Genomic DNA, 25783 nt, shown 5'->3' with positions numbered 1-25783 from the left:
TGTATATTGAAAATAGATGAGGACCTAGGACGGATCCTTGTGGCACTCCATATTTTACTGGTGAAAAATATGATGACTTCCAATTAAAATAAACAAAATGGTAGCAATCGGACAGGTAGGATCTAGAGCCTGCCCTTGAATACCTGTATAGTTTTGTCATCTATCTATGAGTATGTCACAATCTATGGTGTCGAACGCAGTACTAAGATCAAGTAAAACTAGCAATGAGATGCAGCCTTGATCTGACGCAAGAAGTAATTTGTAATTTTAACAAGTGCAGTTTCTGTGCTTTGTTGCCTGAAACCATACTGAAAATCTTCATACAGATCATTTTTTTTTGCAGGAAGGAACACAACTGAGCAGACTGAACTTTTTCAAAAATTTTAGACATAAATGGAAGATTTGAAATAGGCCTATAATTAGCCAGTTCACTAGGATTTACAGTAATTGTGGTTTCTTAATAAGAGGCTTAATAACCGCCAGCTTGAATTGTTTTAAGACGTGAACTAAAGATAACGATGAGTTAATAATATTGAGAAGCTGTTCTTCTGCTAAAGGTAACAACTCTTTCAGTAATTTAGTGGGTACAGGATCTAATAAACGTAGTTGGTTTAGATGCAGTCATAAGTTTATTAAGCTCTTCCTGTCCTATAGTTGTAAAGCACTGCAGTTTATCTTTGGGTGCGATGGATGAAACTGAAGTATTAGACACTGTAGAATCTACATTTGTTATTGTATTTCATATGTTATCTATTTTATCAGTGAAGAAATACATAAAGTCAGTACTATTTAACTGTGAGGGAATATTTGAATCAGGTGGCATCTGGTTAAACTGGACATACTGTTTTTCAATGACATTCTAAAAACTTCCAAGTAAGTTTTTCTCCATTTGCGCTCAAGACTATGAATTTCTTTATTGAGATAGTGAGAACTGTTATACCATGGCACAGTACAGTACGTTTTTTTTTTTTTTTTTCAGTTTGATGGGGGCAACAGCTTCTAATGTATTAGAGAAAATAGTGCCCATGCTGCCAGTCATTTCATCTAGTTCATGTGTATTTTTGGGTACACATAGCAGTTGAGATAGATCAGGCAGGTTATTTGCAAATCTGTCTTTGGTGGCTGGAACAATAGTTCTGCACAGACGGTAACGCTGAGCCATATAGTTAATATCAGTAATACGCAGCATGCACGATACAAGGAAATGGTCTGTAACATCATCACTTTGAGGTATGATATCTATATCAGTAAGATCGATTCATGTAATATAATTCAGTTCTGGCATTACTAACAGTGAGTGTCAGGTTACTTTCATCCTTAAAATTTCAAAGACAGCAGTTCATAAGAACAAGGTCTAGCTGCAGACATTAGAGACAACAAATCTACAGACTGGCAAAAGGTGAAAATGACTCTCCACTGACCGGGATGACCACCAACTCATTCCAATGTCATTCAACAACTGTCAGGTGAATTAGAATTTAAACATTAGTACTGTGTTGTTTTAAAAATTATAATGATTTAGTTTTCTTTGCATTATTGTAGTTCTAAAACACTGCATCTTTTTTTTTAACCAGTTGTCATTTTCTGCAAATAAATGCTCTAAATGACGATATGTTGGAATATTTGGGTATTCTGGAGAAATGATGGCAGTAGTTTATAGAATAGAAAAAAATAATAATTAATTCCCCCCCAAAAAAGGTGTCAAAAAGTGGCACGGGCATTTATGAGCTTTTGCTAATGTTTAATGGCTGTAAACACTATGTGTGTGTTGAATTTCATGAAATTCTAAGCATGTTAAGAGCCTCAAAAACACCCCAAAATATTAAAGTTTGATGTGTTGCCATGGCAACACTATTTAAGATAACAAGAATCCCTTCACAGTTTTACATCCGCCATGTCTTGATATTATTCTGATGAAGGATGTTGCAAATCAGGTTAATGCAATATGACAATTTCCTGCTGCCAGTTGATGGCAAAATCAGTCATGTATTTGGAAGTTATAACACACTTCCTGTTTACATTTTTTCACCATAAATTTGTTGCCTTACCATGGCCAAACTGTTTGAGATATCAAAGATCACTTTGCAATTTAGCATCCTCAATGTCTTGAGATCAAGCTGAATGAATTTGTTGATGAATACATTAAAACTCTAGGATGAACCCTTTTTCACAAAACCCTGAGTAGCCAGCTTCCTTTTGTGGAGCTAAGAACATGCAGTACAAAAGTTGTTCAGCTCGATGAGGTCTGTTGCTGCGATCCATTCATCTTGGAAGTCAGAGATGAGAATGGCATAATTTCACGTCATTCCGATGTTTCTGAATTTCAAGCACAAATGGAATGCAGCATTGGTACTACCTTGGAAAACGACAAGTAGAACATCAAATGTTGTCATCTCGGAATTAGGGTAATTAATAACATGGCATATTGGAGTCAAACTCTCTAACCACTAGGCCACGACTTCCCCTATGTGCAAGTATTTATGATATATGGACCACTGCATTCCAGGGGGCGCTGTGGAGCCCATCTGTCATGCCTGTGTCAACTTCTGCCCAACTCTCATGGCCAAGGATTCCAAGGTGTGTGCTAATTTTCAAGAACTTTTGGGTTAAGGGACCCAAAAGCACCCAAACCTTCACAAATAATAATAATACTCATCATAAAGAAAAAAATAGGGTCTTGTGTCCTAATAAAGAAAAACATAACATTATTTTCTGTTCTGTTTTTTTTTTTCACAGCTCAGTATATGAATGTTCATATAAAACTAATTTGTTGATTAATACCATTGAGCATTGCCACTGAGCAATCCAATAGCTTTTGGTATTTAAAGAAACACTAAAATATCATGTAGGCTATTTTTGCTGTATTTATATTGACCGAATAAAGCTATTTACCTTTATTAAAAATGAAATGCATTTCTGCGTTTGTTGTTGACACATATCAAGTCTGTGTCATACCAAACCAGCACCCTGCGGTTTCCTGCTGTTATAGTGAACTTGGTGAAGTGGCTTCCTGTTGCAATGAGACCAATTCGCTTTGCAGAGCGAGATGATTGAAAGCTGACAAACGCCTTTTTTTTTTTTTTTTTTTTTTTTGCTAAGCTAAAATAAAGCTTTTCACATTAGTCTACCATAAATTGAAGCTCCGGCGTATAGAGACAGAGGACTTGTCAAGAAAGAAAGACAGATATACAGACTGAAAGCTAAATATACTTGCTGATAAGTATTAAAATGATGGAGGAAGGGGTTGACCAGTCGTCTTAGGAGGGGCGTAACGAGTTTACCTGCAGGAAGGTGAGAGCACTGTGTGCGGAACACACACCGGCGCCTCCCTTTCACTCTCTGTTCTCCCTCCCCCAACCGACAACATGGATCATCGCAGTCCACCTGCGCTTTTTATTCAAGGTTAATATATTTATTCTAACGTGATCTGTATAGGGTCTCTAAAAATTACACTCTGTTTTAAAAGTCAACAAGAGTTTCGATGAAACCATTAAGTGAACAATGTAGCGAGCATCAGAAGAAAAGCGTTGGGGAGATGCCGAGTGAGGAGACGAGAACAGCAGCACCTGGAAACGGTGTGACTGTGAACGCAGCTCCTACGAGAGAGGTACTGCAAATACACGCTTACACTTGTTTTAAGATGGAAACATTTATGTTTTGATGTTATCTGAGTTTTGAAAGAAACTTGGAATCGTTTCAACACTGTCGACTCGCTGGTCTGTCGAGGTAACACAACCCGTCTGTCCTCATTCACGGTTGCGTTTAACCACGGTTTCACTATTTTTCTCTCTCTCTCTCTCTCTCTCTCTGTGTGTGTATTTAAATATTATTGTTAAATATTGTTAAGAAATACTTTACCCGAAACTCTGGAATTATTTAAACCACCACCTTTGGTTCCAAAAAATGGGGACATTTTAACACACAAAAGGAGATTAGTACTTCAGTCATCATCTTCTTTCTAAACAGTGAATGGTGAATGGTTAATTTTTGGATGAACTACACCTTTAGAACCCCCTTATTTGGTCAAAATCATATCATAGAGAAAAATGTTAATAATTGTGATTATTATTGATAATATTGTTAATATTTTTATAATGAAAAATGCCTGCAAATAATGTCAGCGACAGCCTTGTTCAGTAGCGTGGCATTCATGTTCCTGTAGCAATCAAGTGACTTCCCTTTTGTCTCACTAGGATACACACTAGAGAGACCAAACTGACCATTACTTCCTCAATCTGGACTGCATAATTAACTACAGGAGGCTACATCTTTTTATATTGTATAGCTTCTGCAGAGAAGAGAAGTCATGTAAACTAGATTTTTATACCCCTAGGCAAACTTTGATGTTGGCTTGTCTTAAAAGTAGTTTTAAAAGCTATAGTTTACATTAGCAGCTGTGTATAATATAAAAACCATGCTGTAGTTTACTATGCAGTCAAGATTGAGGAACTAATGGTCAGTTTGGCCTCTGTAATGTGTATCAAAAACCCAACCCTTACGTCTCTACAACAGAGATCCTCAAATCTGGCTCGTGAGATCCACTTTTCTGCAGAGTTTAGCTCTAACCCTAATCAAACACACCAGAGTTTGCTAATCAGTGTCTTCAGGATTGTAAAAAAATCATAGGTAGGTTTGTTTGATTAGGGTTGGAGCTAAATTTTGCATGAAAGTGGATCTCGTGGATCACTGTGCTACAACATTCTGGTTTTGACTTGTTTTTCTTTTCTTTTCTTTTTTTGCTTGTTCGTGTTGCTGTACTGTTGATAGGGTGCTCTAAATGGTTGCTAGGGTGTGGCTCGGCAGTTGCCAGGGTGATATCTAAAGCCTGCTGACAGCCTCAGCTTTATATCTTCTGAAGTAATTACTGGATGACATGACAAAGATGTGTGCTGTTCATCTGTTATATGGCTGTGTTTGATCAGTGATCATAAGCTGAGATGAATGTTCTTCTTGACAGAGTCCAGGACAGCAGAATGGGACTGTGTCTTCTCCTGATGTCCCCAGGCCTGTATCCCAGACTCAATCTGAGCACCAGCCTCCATCCTCTACACCAGCTGCTCCTGCTCAGCCTCCCAGAGAACAGTGGGGCGGCAAATATGAATTTCTGCTCTCCTGTATTGGCTACTGTGTGGGCCTGGGAAATGTCTGGAGGTTCCCCTACCTCTGCTACCGAAACGGAGGAGGTGAGTGACAGTAGAGTTAATATGAATGCAAATCTTTCATTTACATTGTAGTTTGATTGAGTTGTAAACACAGGCTTTTCTGCAAAGGTACGGTCCCATTTACTGCTTTTTCAGCAAAATTGTGTCATTTTAATAGGAATCTACATCACTGGGGATGTTTGCATGTCTTTTATGGGTGTCCTGAAATGTTTGGTTACTCTAAGCTGAAATCAATCCATCTGTCGAACCAACCAAAGACCTTTCCTGTAGAAGGGAGGAGGGCACGTTCCTCTTTTAAACCTCTGAAACTAATTTGCCTAAATCCATGAAGACCTCAAAAGGGAAGAAAATTTGCAATGTAAAGATGGTTAGTAATACCAATGAAGAGACCTGTTCACGGATTGTTGGAGGGTGATGTAGAAAAGCACTGTAATTTCCAATAGTAACTTCTTAAAAATGAGAAACTCTGACAATTATGATGGAGAGACTGAATAAATTAACGTGACGAATTTCATGGATTGCACTAAACAACACTTTGAAGGTCAACTCTGAATTAAATACCAAACTTGAAACCAAAGAGAACCGGTGGTGTCTGAACTTGGACAATGAGATTGCTCCATTTCTCTTACATATTACACACCGAAACACACACACTGTTGTTCCAGTTCTGTTCATGAAATAATATGTCTAATCCAGTAATAACAGCACTTCTAATGTACAAAAAGATTTGCTATATTGTATTTAAAAATGTTTTGCATGTAGACTTCATTGATGTGAAATATGTCAATAATACAAATCCTGAGGAGGGCAAAATCCCACTGACACGTGCCTGTGATTTAGGAGTGTGGAATCACTGGCACAAATGACATAATTTGGGGTTGTGGCTTAGTGGTTTGTGCACATGCTCCAACTTGTTGAGGTGTGATGCTTATGAACATCGAATCTGACTCATGTTTTGAAATCCTGTTCCGCCTCACTTCCTGTCTTGTATTTACTGTTGTTATGAATATAAGTGGTTGAAAGTCAAACAATTAAGTATTTACAACAGGAATTGAAATGGAAAATGAATGTTTATAATGTCATAAACCTTGACTTGTTGGGTTGCAGGTGTGTTTCTCATCCCGTACTTCATCATGCTCTTCTTCACGGGAATGCCGCTCTTCCTCATGGAGCTCAGCCTGGGCCAGTATGGAGCCGCAGGTCCCATCACAGTCTGGAAGTGCTGTCCCCTCCTCAAAGGTAACAGCACTTCACATGTAATTCATCAATTCGGCGGCCCAATCATAGTTTGTAAATAGGACTGTGATCATGTCAGTTTGGTATTGAGTTATTTTCATTATTCAAAGTCTTGTAGCTCCACTTTGTATTAGATGTAAGAATCAATGGTACTTCTGTTTTGTAATAATTATTAATTAAATACAGGGCTAAACAAATGGTGATGATTGTGTTGTCCTGGTCTCATTACAGGGATTGGAATAGGGATGCTATGTGTGTCCATTCTTGTGTGTCTCTATTATAATGTTATTATCGCTTGGACGTTCTACTACCTGGGCAGTTCTTTCCAGAGCCCTCTGCCCTGGTCATGTGATGCTCTTCATAACATTCCCCTTTGTCAAGTAAGTTTTACTTGTCTGCTAGTAGGTTAACATCGAATGCTGATTATCATCTACGTTATCTAGATAAATCAAATATGTTTTTCTTATTCCGAATAATCTCTGTTTTCTCCACAGAACAAAACTAATATCACCCAAAGTCCCTCTGAGGTCTTCTGGAAGTAAGAATTCTCCTCTTTAAATTTCTAAAGTAGTCTGTAAATTATCTTTCCTTTTAGAAATAAATACAATTTAAATGAAAATGTATTTAAGAATAATTAAACATTATTTATTAATTTAATTTGAATGTTTAATGCTATCACTGATTTAAAGTAGCACATTAAACATGAAACATCTGTGTATATCCATACAATCTGCAAAGATCTGAAATGATTTATAATTGTGTTTTAGTAAAAAATTTGAAATACTTGGAAATTGTATGAACAAATTTATTAATCAGGGCTTTGTTGGAAAAATGGGTAACATTTTACAATAAAGTTTAAATTTGTTAACATTAGTTAATGCATTAGGTATCATGAATTAATAATGAAAAAATATAATATCTAAATATTTACAGCATTCATTAATGTTGATTTATTAATTTACAGTACTATTACATTCATGTTAATTTATAACTTTTAATTTCAAATGTGTATATGTTGAAATGAATATGAACCTATACTAGTGATCAGACGTTTGGGGTCTGTAAGATTTTTTTCAATTGAATATCTTTTATTTTAAATAAATGCTGCAAAAGTACATCCTGAAAACAATTATGATAATTTCTGTACCAGATTAGAAAGATTTCTGATCATGTGACACTAAGAGACTGGCTATATTAATATATTTAAAATATACTTTCATAATGCAAAATGCAGCCTTGGTGAAAATTCTTTCAAAAACAGTAAATCGTTCACTAATATATGTTGATTAATAAATGCTGTTAAATATTCTTAGCTCACTGTCATGCTCTCCTTCATTAACTGCTGTTACGAAATGTATTTAGCTCGTGTTTGATGTTTGTTCACATCCTTGAATCTAAAAATACCACAGTTAGTGGTGTGATAATATACAGCAGACATGCATTCAAGTCCAAAGTACCGCTGTTACTGACACATACAGACCTAAACAATCTATTCTAGACTACTGTGGTGGGATTGTTGCACAAAACCACAGCTGAAACACTGAGACTGTTAACATGCAATGCAGCTGATGACACATTTCTTCAGTCTTACACCGAGTGTTTGTGTGTGTTCAGCGAGAGGGTTCTGGGAGTAGTGAACAGCAAAGGGCTGCATGATCCCGGTCCAGTGCGTTGGCCTCTAGCTCTGTGCTTGCTGGCTGCCTGGGTCGTCATTTTCCTTTGCATGCTCAAGGGTATTCGCAGCTCTGGCAAGGTAGGACCCCACCCAGACACACCTGCAAGCCTTACAGAAATCCACAGCACATCCAGTTGGCTTCTTTCCCAATAGGAAATAAATGTAGACCATTAACCATTTTAGAATCATTGAGATATGATTATAATTTTTATGAATATTTGGAATTTTTTGTCCATTTGTATTTTTAAAGTCATTTGATTGTTTATTTGATTTTTTAACATGTCTATATAGTGTTTATTAATGTTTATTTCCATTTTAGTTTTAGTTATTTTAGTATGTCAAGTAGAAACCCTAATCAAATAAATTGATTTCCCTTCATTACTCTGATGTCAGGTGGTGTATGTGACTGCTACCTTCCCCTATTTTGTGCTGGTGGTCCTCATCATCAGAGGGGCCACCCTTGAGGGCTCTTTAAACGGTGTCGCCTTCTACCTCACTCCAAACTGGGCCCATTTGGCGAATGCACAGGTCAAATTTCCTGAACAACACCAGTTTTGAATTAAATGCTAGTTTTCCATTCCCTTCATTTCTGTGTTGTATTGTATTATATTGTCATTTTAGGTTTGGAATGATGCTGCGTCACAGATCTTTTATTCTTTGGGTATTGGGGTTGGTGGACTCCTGTCAATGGCGTCTTACAATAAATTTGACAATAATGTCATCAGGTGAGGCTTTTCACTGTGGGAAAACACTTTGTTTTTTTTTCTCCTGAAACATTACTTTAAAGTCTCAAAATGAGTTCTCATCTTGCAGGGATACTCTAATCATCACCATAGGGAACTGCGGGACTAGCTTTTTTGCAGGCTTTGCCATTTTCTCTATCCTGGGACATATGGCTTGGAGGAAGAAGGTGCCTGTGGGTCAGGTGGCTGACTCAGGTACATCCTGTCTATTTATCCTCTCTTCTGACATCATGTATAGCTCAGCACACAAGAGTACTATGATTTAAAGTCAATTAAAATGTTTTCGCATCCTTGCAGTTCCAAAGCCAGGGCATAATTAATAATTTTGTGATTGTTTTAGGTCCTGGTCTGGCATTTGTTGCCTACCCAGAAGCCCTGGCTCTTCTCCCAGGATCAGTGTTTTGGTCCATTCTGTTTTTTCTCATGCTCTTTATGCTGGGAGTGGATACACTGGTAAGACCTTCCAGTGCTATTAGGTTTTCTAGAGTTTGACCGGAAAAGGAAAGAAAAATCCATATCGAATGACTGGAAAGATTCTAAGAAAACTCACAGCAATGAATTCATCAAAAAGTGTGTTAACTGTGTATAACATGAATCCAAGTGATCCGGTTTCAGTGTTTTCATATTAGAAATGTGATCGGTGCTCAGGAAGCAGATTTGTCAAGAAATGTGTGAAATAACACATCCTGTCTTATTGCACAGCTACAATACGTGTTTCAGTAAATGTGCATGAGTACACAGCCGTTTCATTACCTGAAATCCCTGTTGGTCTCTCTGCGTCTCAAATTGTAGTTTCCACCCATTTGTTGTCAAAATATCAGTCTATGTGAAATCAAAATTCTCCCTATATAGCTATTATAGTATGTGTATATGTAAACATATAAAAACATAAGCTTCACCTGTAAATATATCATATATGGTTTGCATGACACCATCATTAAGGTCACCGATTCAATTCCCAGGATGCACACATACTGGTGAAATATAGCTTGAATATACTGAAAGAATAAACTGTCTGCCGAATGTGTGAATGTGAGAGCAAACAGATGAGGCCACACGGCAGACCTAACAGCAAACCGAGGATCTGATTCATTTTGTTGATGTAGATGTCAGTGAAACTTATGAGATATTTGTACACTCCTGACAGGTTAGTCCTTTGTTTAATTCTTGCTAGTTTGAAGTTCTCTCTCTCTGTCCTGCAGTTTGGTAACATGGAGGGGATCTGTACAGCTGTGCTGGATGAGTTTCCCCAGCTCAGATCCAATCTGAAGCACAAGACGCTGTTCCTGGCGCTGCTCTGTTTCTCCTTCTATCTGATGGGCCTGCTGCTCATCACTGATGTAAGAGCAACAGACGGACCCATAATGGGACTTAGTAGTTGACATTTAGCTAAATACACGTGTACAGATGTCTAGTTTAGTAATGTTTCATAACATAATTCATCAACTTGACTGTCTTCATATTGTCCATTAGTGATTCTTTTAGCACTATCACTGTTTTTGTTGTCGTCATATACATTTTGTTTTGTGTTTTTCCATCACAGGGTGGGATATACTGGTTCACGCTCATAGACTCCTTCAGCACAAGCTTTGGTCTCATCATCATTACTCTCTTCATGTGTATTGGCATCTCATTCTTTTATGGTACACTTACTTTCATTTCGTCCTGGGTGATGGGCTGATATAGGGCTTCTGATGAGGAACACACACACATACACACACATATATATATATATATATATATATATATATATATATATATATATATATATATATATATATATATATATATATATATATATATATATATATATATATATATATTTATTTTTTTATTTTTTTCAGAGGCTCTTTATAAGATATTCTGCTTTGTTTTCTGCGTTACATGAAATAATAAGGATTTATGTATTGTAGATGGATGACATATTTTTGTCCAAAAATCAAATTATTAAATTTTCATGGACTGAACATTAAATAAATAGATGCTAAATGCTAAAATTAAAATTCAGTGACCCAAGTTATAGATGAGTTTGTTGGATGCTCTTCAGTGAATGGGTGCCGCCAGAATGAGAGTCCAAACAGCTTTTCAAAACATCACAATAATCCAGAAGTAACCCACATGACTCCACTACATTAATTAACCCCTTGTAAAGAGGAAAAAATCGTCTCGTCTGAATCAGGAGAGAAATAAGCATGATCAAGAATCGCTAACAAGCAAAAAAAGTTCTAAAAAAATACGTCTGTCCACTTTGATGCGAGAAGACGAGAGGATGGAGTTTTATTCTCTTATTTTGGCCAGAAGCAGCGGTTTAAAGTTAAAACGCCTTAATGATGGATTTGTTTTTTTAAAAACACATCTTTCACTTCACTTGAGGATTATCGTAATGTTTTTGTCAGCTGTTTGGACTCTCATTCTTACGGCACCCATTCACTGCAGAGGATCCACTGATGAGCAAGTGATGTAGTATTTAATTTCTTTAAATCTGTTCCTATGAAAAAACTAACAAACCACCAAACTATTACACATGCTGATGTAATTGCAGGGGTGAACCAGTTCTGTCAGGACATTGTGGACATGATCTGTCGCTGTCCACCCTGGTGCACAAAACTGCTATTGTACTTCAAAGCCTGCTGGCTGGTTTTCACCCCCTTCCTGTTAACGGTGGGTGTCCTGGTTTTGGTTTGGTTTAGTTTATTGGAATCACCCTCATGTTTTAGAATGCAGTGATGCATGAGATTTCTGTTTAAGATAAACAGTAATATGATTGTAAATGTTATATGGAAATATTCATTTATAAGGGTTTGAGCAGTACTGTCAGAAACTTGGCTTTACTGCAGAGTGGAATCAAACACCATTTCTGTTCTGCATCCTGTGTAATGAATAATTCAGTTGTTGAGACACTGTATCTCACTGACAGTGATAGTCCCATTCACAGAGTGAGGCCTCAGTCTTTGTATTCAAAATGGTAAGAGATTGTTTTCTCTATACAGTTCATCCTGACCTACATCTTCATCGAGATGTACCGTACGTCTCTGCGCTACGGCACCTATGTGTTCCCGACCTGGGGCAAAGCGTTGGGCGTCTGTATGGGTGCCTTCTGCTGTCTGCAGATTCTCATCTGGGCCATAGTGGCCGTCAGTAAAGAGTCTGGCACTCTTAAAGATGTAAGTCTCTTCAAAACATCAGTCCATCATAATTATTTATGCTTTTAAGGTCAGTAGTATTCTAAGAAAGAATACTTTTATAGAGAAAGAATGTATAAAATGAATCAAAAATCAGATTTAGAATGTTATAAAAGATTTCGATTTCAAATAAGTGCTGTTCTATTGATCTTTATTCATCTCAAAAATCCTGCATCACGGTTTACACACAAATATTAAGCAGCATAAACGTTCTGAACATTTATAATAATTAGTGCTAACAAAATTGCGATTACTCGCATCCAAAATAAAACTTTTTGTTTGCATAATATATGTTCCATGTATATTTATGTATATATAAATACACACATACAGTATATATTTTGAAAATATTTATGTCTATATATAAATGTACATATTTAATATATAAACATAATTTATTTTTAAATATATGTATACATTATAAATATACACGGAACACACACATTATATACATATTGTATATCATATTGTAAACAAAAACTTTTATTTTGGATCCGATTAATCGTTTGACAGCACTATATAATAATCTTTCTTAAAGGTACAGGTTGTAGGACGTGCCACTAGAGGGCGCACTATCAAAACAATAACAATCGCGTGGTTTGATAATGCTAAGAAGAAGCGTGGAATGATGGGATTTGTTGTCTTCTACTCAACCACTGATGGCCATCAAATCAGACGGAAAAATAAATCATGGATTAAACACAAGTTCAACGATTTACGCGAGTAGATTACATACAAAGTCAATGCAAAGACGTGATCAGACCATGGATCAGACGCATTCTCACGCCGGTCTAGAGACGCGATCCAGATCCCTGTGTTTGGAGTGTATGCCCTATAATACTAATCTTGTTGATCGTTATAATAGCATACGTGTTCTGTAAAGATACGAATCAAATCAACTCCCCTGTCGAGTAAAACACAAGCGAGATCAGCATCTCTTTCTAGTTGAAGTTTGTTGCAAAGCTACTTCCGCATTTGTCCACAACACTGTTGTCATGTGGTTTCTACGTCAGTAAAGGCGGTAACAAAGGATAACGTCATTCATAGCTATGCTACATACTCCGATACAGTAGGTGGCGGTATGCACCTGATAATCCATGGTTGCAATCTGCCATAAAGCTAAGAAGAAGAACTAATGTCATTCGCTGTGTCCAAATTCAGGGTCTACATCCTTCGGAGGACTCATTTGAAGGATGTTACGTCACAGCGCCACGACGAAGGCTGTCCAAATTCGTAGGATCCTTCAAATGCGGCCCGTAAATGCGTCCTCCTTTTCCCCGAATTAGAAGGATGGGTGTGGTGGATCCTTTCGCGTCCTACCTATCCCATAATTCTTTTCTGCAGGACGAAGCGAGCGGTACATAGGAGCAGTAGCGGAGTGTGGGAGGAATATTATTTTCTGTGTTTTTTAAAAACTGGCTTTTCAAAAATATATATTTTCAGTGGTTTTCTAGTTAGGCATTTTGTTTTAGCGTTAAGCATTTTTTTTACATTTGTATATGTAAAAAAAAAAAAAAAAAAGTTTACTTTCGTAAACTAGCTTCTTCCTTACTGCCTGTGTGAATATCCCCTTACACACAGCTTATTTGTTAGTGATTGAAGCTGTTTTTAACGCTTCTAAGGACGAAAGAGCAGACAGAAATGTTTATAAAGCTCCGGGGAGAGAACGATGAGCTCTTCACCCGCGTCTTGCTTAGCGCTGTCACGGTTGCTAGGCGACAGGATATGAGCAACAGGTACGGGAGGGAACTGAAAGAAGGGTAGGCTGTCCAAATTCACAAACACGACTTCCGGTTTTTGCGGTCGTCGGAGGACCCATCCTCCTTCAACCGGGTAGGAAGGATCCTAAGGAGCATGCAGACCCTGAATTTGGACACAGCTATAGTCAGGCGACTGCACTGCCCTGTGTCACTGTTTAGAATGGGAATTTTCTCATGATTTACAAGTAGTTGACAACATTAGATATTATTAGTAATCAGCTGGACAAAATATATAACAATAGCCTAGTGGTTTTTGGATATTTTACTACAAATATCTTACAAATTGTACCTTTAAGCTCCAAATCAACATATTTGAATGATTTCTGAAGGATCATGTGACACTGAAGACTGGAGTAATGATGCTAAATAAAATAGCTTTGCCATCACAGGAATATATTACTTTTTAAAACTTGTTAAAATAGTTATTTTTAATTGTACAAATATACCACAGTAGAAATGGTTTTACTGTATTTTTAATCAACTAAAAATTATTTATTTTTTATTATTAATTAATGTACATTTTTAGATTTTTTTTAAATAAATATGCTGACATAACGTTTCTTGCATTCAGCGCTTCCAGAAATCTATCCGTCCTCTCAATTCCTGGCGCGTTAACAACATAAACACGACCTCTCAGGAGCAGCATGTGGAGCCTCAGCGTGTTGAGGGACCCTTCACGGTTAACCTGACTGAAGCGGACTTCACCGCCATGAACTGGGAGGCCATAAGCGAGGCATAACACTGCACCAAGAGTTGGGAGGTTACAACTGTGGGACATCTCAAAAGGACAAGTACTGTATGGTGAGGACTTCTGTTTGGAGAATCATGCACACTCTCTCACCAGGCAAGCTGGATTAAAATGAACATTTAAATGATCGTATAAAAAAAAACATTTATTTCTATTTGTTGTTTGGTATAGTAAGGGGCATAATGCCAAAACCAGAGAAACGCAAAGGACTTTAGGATTCTTTGGCTGAATTCATGATGTCTTAAGGATTCCATTTCATGCTGTTCATCATGTCATGATGTCATGTTCAAGTCTTTTCATCAAAGAGTGTTTAGGCTTATTTTAAAAGGTAACAGATCTAGTAACATGATCTGTTTTTATTCACAAGAGCCAGGTCAAACCAAATCAGGTCAATGTCTATAGGTGAGATTGTTTAACAAAACAGAACTTGTTTGACATAGTAACTGTTCACACAAATAAACTGTAGTACTAGAGGCCTCGTAAAGCTTCTTTAGATTGATCAAATATGCTGTATAAAACATAACTTTTTTGAAATGCCACAAATCCAGCAAATAAAATCAAAATGGTTCCATGAACTGTTCTCAGCAGATGCTGTTTGTAATTCAGGGGCAGATTCAGCTTATTTCAGTGGTCTACAAAGGCTGTGCCCACTATGAATAAAGCAAACTTCCTTATGACAGAAGAGGCGCTGAAACAGGTTTGTTTATTCGGTGCACTATGGTAACAATGGTAAACCTGACCTTGTTGGGGCTTTGTTGTGGACACTAACTCATCGAGCTATCTTGATTAAGATGGTTTCTCTGAGCGTGCATAGCCATTTAATGTTCTGCTCCACAGCGGCTGATGCAAACAAACCTTCAGGAGACGTTAAATACACCAGAGCAGTGTGTACAGAGTGCAGCGGCGGAAGAAAAGCTCTGGTATTCATGGTGTTCAGCTTATTAGCCTGCATGAACAATTCAAGAATTTGGTTTCTATATCCACTCAGTGACTGAATGTGTGTGGTGTTGGGTCTGTCTGCTGCGTTGGTGTATATTTCACAGTGGATTTCTGTGAACAGTGATGGAATAGCCACTTCCTGTAAAGGTTAACATTTAGAGATTTAACAGCTCCATGACGCAAAGAGGTTTTCAAAAAATGCAATGCAGAGGAAGTTACCCAATAAACCTGCTTAGCCCTGAGAACTATCAAACGTGTTATTTTTAGTTAAGAAAATCTTAAATTATGCCTCATTCTGCTTTTGCTTTATGGAATATACTTTCTGCTAATTTAAGAATACATATATTTTCAAAAAATATTAAGAAACAACTTTTTCAACATTGCTAAATAGTAAAAAATGTTTCTCGAGCATCAAATCAGCATATTAAAATGATTTCTGATAATTATGTGCCATATCACAGGAATAAATAAAATTTTTATTTGATTTATTTAATCTGTCTTAATTTTTAAAAGGTAGTGTACTTTATGAATAAATCGGTTGTGTGTATGTGTGTATTCTTACTGAATAAAATTATTTCTTAAAGAAAATCTAATAACCTTATTGACCCCAAACCTACAGTATGAATGGTTGAGTATTTGCCAAAATGAAATCTACAATTAAATTCATTTAGATTTTCACTGGGCTGATGACACATTGTCAAATTAAAAAATACAAACTAGTAATTTAATTTTCCTTACAAAGCCTGCCAAAATTAAAATACAAAAAATAATGTGAAAACGAATAGCTAATGAGACAAAATTTATATTAAAATGTTCAGTGTTTTTGTTAAGAAAAGAAACTCCCCAGTTTATGTTAGCATGTGACTTTTAATTTGCAAAGCACCCTCCCTTTTTATATCTTCTTTTATTACTAGTCTGGTATTAAAAGACTTCAGCGGCATGAAGCATGAATGAATTTAAAAGCATGTAGTTACAAGCCAGAGACGAGAACTACAATACATATCCTGTCTGTGACACACACACAGTCCACAGCAATAACATTTGGCAATGCTTAAAATGAAAGGCACCTCTGTGAGGATGTAACAAGTTTTTAACAAACATTTAAAAATCGATTTTGATAACAGAAGGAGAAATCAAAAGCAAGTAACAAGATATTCCAGCCTCACATCCGTCACGCACACAGATGCTGCATACTCATACTTTTCAGCAGGGGGATGTGAACGGTAATATTTATTATGGGCAATTATTTCCTCTGGCAACACAATGATCGGCTGCATTTGAGAAGGAAAGAAGTCCAAGAAAATCCTATTGGAAAACAACAGCGCAGAGTAGGTGGAGTCATTTGTATGCGCTGAAAGCCATTGCATGCGTACGGTGTTTGTTTTAAGAGCGAAAACTCCAGCTCACGCTAACTACAAATAAAAACAGAAGTAACTCTCACACCAAAAATGGACTAAACCATCTAGCGCCCTTAGTTGTAGAAGCAAATAAATAAATGTACAGTGATATCATACCTGTTCCCAACAAATGACGGTTTCTGTTCCCGTTGGTCAACACAATTAACGACAGAAATCAAAAAGTCCACATAAATGACTTAAAATGTACCATTGTGCTAGTCTTACTCCTTTTTTGTTTGGCATTGCCCCATACTGCTGTTATTTCTTCGGTCTCTTGAAGAGCTTGGTAAAGGCTGTCTTCTTGCGGCCCGTGTTTGAGCCTTCGGTGTCGTCTCCTGTGGAGCCGCTGTCCTCGTCCAGCAGGATCTTCTTGCCTGTGATCTGAGAGATTCGGCTGGCACCCTTTCCTGCTGGCAGTGACGGGCCCTCCTGCTCGAAGGTGTAGATGAGAGAGCGCATCGAGTCGACTGAGTTGAGGCTAGACGGCTGAGAGTGGATCTCTCCGAGACTGGCACACTTCTCCATGCCAAAGGTCTTTTTTTGCATCAGTGGGCTGTCGGTGGAGGAACCACCGTTGGATTTGGAGAGCTTACTGTAGAGTGGAGTTGAGGTGCAGCGCTGGGCGTCTCCGTACTGAGACATTGAGAGAGAGGAATCCGATTCGGACCGGTTCAGATCCCTAGAGGACGCGACAAGGAGAAAAGAGGATTTCAGATTCGATTTATTTGTATTTCCTGTTAGTTTCAATTTTTTTTTACTTCATGTCAACATGAACAGCACTTGCAACTCATTTACTTCAATAAAGCCATGTTTTTCTAAGTGAAACATTGGGAAAGCAGTTCGCGGAGGAATATGGTGATGACTACCCCCCTCCAGAAACACCTCAACAACCTAAATCACTTTTTACTGAGAAGTCAAAATCAAGTTGACTCTCAAAAGTCTCCAACATTTCAATGAAGATTTGCTATTATTCCCACAACCTTACTCTTTATAGCAATGTTAATCAGCATTAAATTGCTGCATTGTTTAATGCATTGGCACAATGGAAAAACTCCAGCAGAAGCCTTAAAGAAGCCAAAACGAGTAATCTAAAAAATGCAGAATTTTTTACATTTTAAAATGATTTACAAATATAACATTATAAAATAATTAAATTAATGTTATGATTATTATACATAGTAATACATAGAAAAATCTCCTAATAGGGAAATATCACCTTTTTTTCCAGAGGCAGAACCAGTGCTATTTTAGTACCACTGAGACACTATAATAGTTTTTAATTCAATATTTTTTTATATTTATTTTGTTGTGTTGTGTATTGTGGTGTTTTTATTAGGGCCCGAGAACCAGTGGTGCGAGGACCCTGTTGGAATTGCTCAGTTTATTATTCTTTTATTAAATTTTTTTTTTAACATTTAGATTTTTTGTTTTGTATTTTTTGCTTTAATTTACATTTTGATGTTTAATAAATTTTACTATTTATATATATATATATATATATATATATATATATATATATATATATATATATTTTTTTTTTTTCCCCATTATTTTTAATTATTTTATTTTTATTTTTTGTTTATATTTTAATTTTGATGTTTAATTTCATTTTGTCATGTCTTTCATATTGTTTTTGAAATATTTGATATATTTTTTTACATAGTTTTGTTTCTTTTTTCTCATACATTCATTCATTTTATTTTTAAGCACCAAAATGTTTTTTAGTTTTAGTTAACTTAACCCTGGATGGAACAAGGTTAGATTTAAGTTCAAAATAATGAAGACCATTTTTCCCACAATTAGAATAATATCCACTGATAAATTAAGCACAATAAGACCAGGGATGATTGTAAAGAAAGTAAACGGAGTAAATGTTGATTTCATGTTGACTTTCTCATGCTGGATTAGTTCGGTTTCTCACTGCGTTTACATTTAAATAGTTAAATGGAAATTGACTAAAAAGGTTAAAGTTCATGACAAGTGAAATTATAATATACTAAATATATTATAATGTTTTAAAGATTCAAAACTGACACTCACAGAAAATGAAATAAAAAGAACCGTTAAACTGTTATTAAAAGATAAATAGTTCAGTATTTATCAATGACAGGGAAGTTATGGATGGCCTACACACATGCTGTGTGTGTGCACAGCAAACAGTGTGTGAGGTACCCAGTGCTTTCAGTTCTCTGATCAGTGCGTGAAGCAGTGAACCCTGTTGGCGGCAGACCTGAGACCGCCTCCATAGAGGTGAAGTATGAGGAACGGTACTGCAGCGCAGCAAAACGAGAGCCGGAGGAGGAAGACAGGAGTGAGGTAGAGACGATGGAGGGATGAGACAGAGAAGAAGACAGCGAAGGCACAGGGTGAAACTCCACGTGGCCGATCGAGTGACTGCGAGCCTGCCGCACATAGGGCCGACCAGGGGGCCACAGGGGCCCGGCATCACTCTCACCGGCCTCTACCAACCTCTGTGAGCTCAGGTTCAGCATGGGGTCTCCGTGTCGCGAGCGCAGGGACGTCAGGCTGGGAGCTGAGGAGAGGCACACACACACACACAGATGTTTGTCTGTATTAGTGAGTCTCTGAGATAATCTAATCGAGATTCTGTCTCATAAACAAGAATGTTATAGGTTGTCCAAAACAGCGGCCTGTGTATCTGTTACATTTTGATTAACTAATCATGATTTTATTCATTTTACATCTTTTCATGTGATATTTTTATATAGCCTTTGTTGCAAACACATATTGGAAGTCACATCAGGGAGGAGTGTGTGATACAGTAATAAAAGCACATTAGCTGTGGTTAATGAAGGAAAATAGAGCTAGGGAGGAAACCGGGCTGATAATGTGGCACAGGAAATGAACACAAAAAAAGTGTAAAAGCATTGCAAGACTGCAGAGAGAAGAGGGTCAGTGTCCACAAAAACTGCACGATGACAGACATGCGGTTTTCAGCTTGCAGGAAAATAATGCAGCGATGCAGCTCTTGGTTAGCTGTAGGAAACTTTTAAGAGGGACGGTGACTGGATATTATGCACTTATTACACGGCTAATAAACTAAGAAATGGACATGAAATATTGATTTGAGTAAAACGATTTTGAAGATCGTGATATAAAAGACTAGGACACTGGGTCTCATTCACAAATAAAGGAGTAGATGATGAACTTTTCACTAAAACACATGAATTTCTGAACATTGTTATAATGTAATGAAATTTAGAGTATTCTAAATGAGCAAACGTGTGCCCATGTTGAAATAGACTAAACCATTTATTTAAACATTAATAAGGCCACCAATTGTATGTTTGGGTTCAGTTATTCCTACATTTAGAATAATATTCAGTTACTGAAGAACCGTGGGTTGTTTGTTAAAATGTTTGTACGCAGATTACATGTACGAATTTGCATGCATGCACAGTTAGTGAATGAAACCCATTGTCAGTTGTCAGACAATAACAAATTATAAAAATGTAACAGTATATACAAAATCAATGTACAAAGACATTAATGCACAGAATGTTGTAATTGTCCATTCAGAGTATTCCAGAAAGCCGTGTAATAAGTTTAAATACAGGCTTTGCACACTGTGCTTAACCCTGGGTTAACAGATTTTTTTAACCGCTTTTTGTCAGGATTTTACAGACTTTTACCCTTAATTGTAAAATGAGGGGTTGACAGTTTAATTTTAATTTTAGCAATGCTAACACCAAGTTGCTGTGCTAAAGACACTTTATGAATCACTAACCTAGATACCCAGCAACACACAACAAAAATAAATGTTAACAATAACCCAGGGTTAACTACTTTGGTATGAAAAGGCCACAGATGTAATACAAAAGATTTAGATAGCTTCTGCACTAGCTACAGAGCCATGTTTTGCAGCACATCTTCAGTATACAGTGTGGTCACACTGGTGACATTTTGGCGGAATTTTGCAGGCAAAAAAGCCTATGGATTGGGTCGGCAACCTTTTGGGCATAAAGTGCCATTTTTAATTTTTCTGGTTAACCACTGTGCCAGCAACACCTTCCTCTCATCCTGCCCCACCATGCATGCTTTATTTATACAATACATAAGAATTTTTAAATGTTCAGATAAAAATCTATATTTGATTATAATGCAAATAGTTCCTGAAGCACTTTTTAATTATTTTAATGTTTAAATTAGACTTTGAATAACAGATTTACAGTGTGATTCTACTGAACACCACTGTGTGTGTGTGTGTGTGTGTGTGCGACAGGCCAATAGTGCATTAAATCATCATGTTTAATTTACGCACAGAGAATGTAGATTGCGCAAACACAGAAACATTCAGGAGATCAAGGAACTTGTCAGTGCTGCCCTGCGACTTTTATTAATCGATACTGAATAATTTTTCTCAGCAACGAGGGTTCGAAATCACAGTTTCTGATGTAAACTTTATTGTTTTTAGAGACACAGATGCAGGTAATTCACATATGCAACTTTAATCTCTCTCTCTCACTCAGAATGGCCATATTTGAGGAAAAAGTCAAGTAGTTTGCATAACTGGATATAGCTGTTGGATTTAACATTTCTATCGTAAAACAGTTGATTAATATTAAATGATTTGCAGCCTCGCTCTCTTTAAACGTTAAACTGACGCTTCGCACAGAAATTCACACTCTGCTGCTTTGAACCGTAAACCCCGCCTAATTTGATTTGATTGGACATTTAAACTATTTTGACACTGACTAGCGCTGTTAGACCACTGAGGTGTTGATCTGAAGTGTCTTGTATGCGCAGTGGACGCACGCGCACGGTTTGCCAGAGCCTCGTGAATCTGTAGACTAGCGCAAGTTCATTTTCATGCAGTTTTCCTTATTGCTTGTGTGCCAGTGGTTATCCCACTGTATGCCACTGGTTGCCGACCACTGGTCTATGGTAAATACTGCAGAGGTTGAATCAAACACATCTCACACAGAAGCCACTTTTAAACAAGTAACTTTTAGTTGGTCAATGTGACAATTTCTCATGACTGACCACTGCAAAATGTGCAAGGGAAATTCCCGAACGTGTGGATCGGGAAACTTCGCCAAATGACAGTAAATGTGACCGCACCTTAAAACTATTTTGGCAAATTAGGTTGCCATCAGTGCAGACATGGAATCAGTGGCTTCTAATTCATAACATCTACAATAATGATCGCAATTGAGCTGTTAAAGTTTGTGTTCCTGTAACTCAATTGGTAGAGCACTGCGCTTTCAAGCGCAAAGTTGGGGGTTCGATTCCCCGGGAACACATGATATGTAAAAATTGATAGCCTGAATGCACTGTAAGTCGCTTTGGATAAAAGTGAATATAAACAAGTAGCACTGATTCCACATCAAAAATTTAACAAAGGTGTCTGTTTAAGAGCTGGATACACAATTTCCATCTAGAAGGTCTTAAGTGGGCAGTGGGAGTGACATAGAAGGGTTTGCTTTGTGTTAGAATTGGCTGAGAGAATAAACGGGGTGCTGCCAACCAGAAGGGATTGGTTTCCACAGGGATTGGCTCTCGGAAGCCACAGGCCAAAGGTCGCTCACTCGCCGATCCATCTGCCAGGCGGCATCTGCGGACATTAGCCAATGATATCACACCACGAAAAGGCAAAGCTCAACGGAAAGCGTAATCGCCATGTATTAGGGTTAGAAAACTGGTCACTGGGTCATTTTAATATGGTTATAGACGGCTGAGAAGCGTTATGATAAATATGATCAGATTCAGTACTATTAAAAAAATGTGTGCATGATAAACTCACATTGCAGGGTTCCGGCGGAAAGTATGTCCTCATCCATGTCGTCTAGGTCATCGGATAGCAGTAGGTGTTGGGGTGCAGCGGGGCGGATGCCCAGGAAAGCAGGGTCCAGGTTGAGGGCGGAGGCCAGAGACGACATGCCAGGGTTATTGACAATACTGAACCCTGTCAGAATCTCAATTTGCTGCCATCGATGAAGCTTTTCTCTCAGAGCAGCGGTCACTTCTCCCAGAGCCTGTCTGCAGAAGTGAGAGAGAAAGAGAGGTGAGGTTTGGTTTGGCTGCCCTACGCTCTTAAAGGGGTCAATCGGATGGCCAAATCCTCTAAGTTAATATGATTCTTTAGAGTCTAAATGAAAAGTCTTTGGTTAACTTTGGTTAAAATTTTCCTTTAAATGCAAATGACCTCTGGCAAAACTTGCTAACTATCAAATTATATGGAAATGTGATTAGCAAAGATTCATAAAAAAAAAACCTTATCCTCTCTCCATCTGTAGGTGAAGCTGGATCAGGAATTATTTGCGCGAACATAGATGCATTTAGGTAGATCGGGGGCGCAGGTCTAAGGTAAGACGGCAGTGTCAATTAAGTATTGTGGGAGTGGACTGGACTTTGTGTCGTCACACAGACAAGAAGCTGAGAATGGAGATATTATTTATAGATGAAAAAAAACACTGTGTAGATTTTTATCATTATAGGGTGGTTGTGAATACACCACAACACAAATTAATGTTAAAACAATATGTAAAAGTGAGTTTTGCATCCGATGACCCCTTTAAAAATAAATATAAATAAATAAAGAACATCCGTGAAACCTTTCCATTCCAAAAGGTTCTTGAGATTACTAAAAAGTCCTTAAAATAGTTCTTTTTAAAAAGTCCTCCCTCTGGAACCTTTCATTTTTAGTTGTGCAAGTTGAAATGAGTCTTTATCTCTGGTGACTCACTTGGCTGAGAGGATTTTGTGATCAACATCGTCCAGTGAAGAACTGTGGGCCACATGGAACGTCCCAAAGATAGTTCCTCTCTTCTTCTTGATTTTTTCTGCCTGTTATTGGCCACAACTTTATAATTAATGGATGTTCAAATCTAATATTAAATCGATTTAATATTCAGTTAAAGCATGTAATCTAGGAGTATTTGAACATCTCACCCCTTCCTTAGCCACTATGAGCTGTCTTTCTGCTTGCTGTTTCTTAATGTTGTAGTACTGTACTTCCACCTCGTGTGTGAGCTGCAGCCATTTCTGCAGAGCTTCAGGAGGAGACCAGCCGCTCCTCAACTCCAGCTCCCTTTCAGCCTTCTTCAGAGCCATTCGCACCTAAAACAAACACACGCTCATAAATATTGGCTGTGTTTAAATGTTTTGAGCAGGGAATTGTGTAAAACCTTTTCTGTGCCACTTCAGCAGTTCCAACAGTGATGGGACACCTGTAAGGTGAGTCTGCGAGGGTATCAAAAGATCAAGCAAATGGTGAAAAGAGGCATGCGTTTTGGTATAAACATGCTATTATTTTACTAGAGTTTGGAAGACTGATAGAAAAATTACATTTATGCATTTAGCAGACACTTTTATCCAATGCAAATTACAGTGCATTCAGGCTAACAGTTTTTACCTAACATGTGTTCCCTGGGAATTGAACCCACAACCTTGCGCTGCAAACGCAATGCTCTACCACTTGAGCTACAGGAACAACAACAACAAAAAAAGTACCCACTTTTCAACAAAATAAATAAATGTAAGCAGTGTTTGAATTGAATCAAGTATTTTGGTGGGGGTAGGGGTTAGTCTCACAATATAATTAGCGTTTTCTTAGACGTGGGGCGGGGCGTTTAAAATGTAAAAAAACATGGCAACTAGCCCATAAACAAACTTGTTTAATTAATTAATTGATTCACGAAATTTACCATATCCATTGCATGAATTTAATCACATTTGCCATTATCATTTTTACTCAAATAAAGATATCTTAGGGCAAATGCCTTTTGCTTTTTCCCTAATGCCTTATTCCTCTACAATTCGAGCACTGCATTTAAGGGGAGGTGCTACACATAGAAATTTTAACTTTTATACAACTATTTGGCTGTTGTAGATTTGCATGTAAACAATTTAAAAAAAAAAATGTTTTACATATTTAATGAGGCAGTGCCTAATTTGCATATCTTAAATGACTGTGGCAAAGTTGTTGCCTCTGGCAAGGTTTCATTTTAATTAAAGTAAAAAATAATAAAAACATTCTTCTCACAAGTTGTACCTCCTGTTTATAATGCCTTATGATACCTGTTCCAGCTCTTGCTCTGCATATTTCTGTCTGCTCAACTCGTTCTCGGTTCCCTCACGCAGTTCTCGTAGTCTTTGTGCCTCCTGCTTTGCTGCATCAATCTCACTTCGCATCTCCCGCTCCAGGTTGACTTTCTCCTCCGCCACCGTGTGATGTTCTTCCTGTGCAATCTGCAGCCTAAACATAAACACATGATCAATCTCAAACTGAACCGCCAAAGACTTGTTACTTAACGGGCCAGGTAATGTAGTTTCCCTCAGTCATCAGCAGGTGGCACATGAAAAGGGAACTGGACCCACAAGACACCACCACACCTCTTCCTTTTCATGAAAACTGAACAAGATGTGGCTTGTACAGTTGTGGTAATTCTGTGGTAAAACTTCCTTACAGCTTTAAAGCGGAATTTCATCCCTCATGGTTGAGTTTCCATGACATGGATGACTAAATTTAGTTATTAATGTGGCTTAATGATGCACGTGGTTGACAAGAAGTCTGTGATTCAGTTTAAAATAATCGCAATCAGCTTTGTTTGACATATCTGTGACATCATCAGTGTGTAATATTTCCTAGGATTTCGGATGATTAATTTTTCTCCTTTATCAGTCAAAGAAATGAGAATGAAAGCGATAGAGGGTGTGGGCATAAAAGTGGAGAGGACTGCACAGGGTTGCCTTCTCTCCTGTTGACGTAGTCCCAGTTCAAACAGGAAGTGAGGTATAAATCAAACTGTCATTGATATGACAGCGGCCAAGGGAGAGTATAACACTCATAACTTGGAGGGGAGCAGAAGATAAATGGAAAGGAAGGAAATGACCAGCAGAGAACAAGGAGAATATTTCATTAGAAAAAAAAACATTATAGACAGGCAGATAGATAAATAGACAGACAGACAACAGCTAG

At 37.5% G+C, this 25783-nt stretch overlaps 2 protein-coding genes across 3 annotated transcripts in view; one reads left to right on the top strand and one right to left on the bottom strand.

The window, feature by feature from the left end:
- Nucleotides 1-3105: 3105 nt before the first annotated feature.
- slc6a7 (solute carrier family 6 member 7) lies at nt 3106-15705 on the top strand. The gene is made up of 16 exons (XM_026195847.1): nt 3106-3291; nt 3467-3607; nt 4958-5183; nt 6270-6401; nt 6630-6778; nt 6893-6936; nt 8013-8151; nt 8467-8601; nt 8695-8798; nt 8887-9011; nt 9157-9269; nt 10019-10156; nt 10360-10459; nt 11359-11477; nt 11807-11980; nt 14330-15705. Exons 2-16 carry the CDS (start codon nt 3482-3484, stop codon nt 14495-14497), a joined length of 1992 nt encoding a protein of 663 aa, XP_026051632.1. The 5' UTR covers nt 3106-3291; nt 3467-3481; the 3' UTR covers nt 14498-15705.
- Nucleotides 15706-16292: 587 nt separating this feature from the next.
- LOC113038438 (stromal interaction molecule 1-like) overlaps nt 16293-25783 on the bottom strand; it is a 47526-nt gene continuing 38035 nt past the window's right edge. Inside the window, exons 10-16 of one of the 2 annotated variants that reach the window (XM_026195843.1) lie at nt 24883-25060; nt 23755-23922; nt 23549-23649; nt 22607-22842; nt 22331-22417; nt 19312-19375; nt 16293-17521 (exon numbers count right to left, since the gene is read on the bottom strand). In XM_026195843.1, the coding sequence (XP_026051628.1) occupies nt 17101-17521; nt 19312-19375; nt 22331-22417; nt 22607-22842; nt 23549-23649; nt 23755-23922; nt 24883-25060 (1255 nt within the window). In that variant the 3' untranslated portion in view covers nt 16293-17100. The remainder of the gene's footprint in view (nt 17522-19311; nt 19376-22330; nt 22418-22606; nt 22843-23548; nt 23650-23754; nt 23923-24882; nt 25061-25783) is intronic. The other variant, XM_026195844.1, reaches the window with a different exon arrangement.

Source organism: Carassius auratus, chromosome 21 (genome assembly GCF_003368295.1).
Source record: "Carassius auratus strain Wakin chromosome 21, ASM336829v1, whole genome shotgun sequence".
Classification (NCBI taxonomy): Eukaryota; Metazoa; Chordata; class Actinopteri; order Cypriniformes; family Cyprinidae; genus Carassius; species Carassius auratus.
This window is presented reverse-complemented; position numbering and strand designations above follow the sequence as displayed.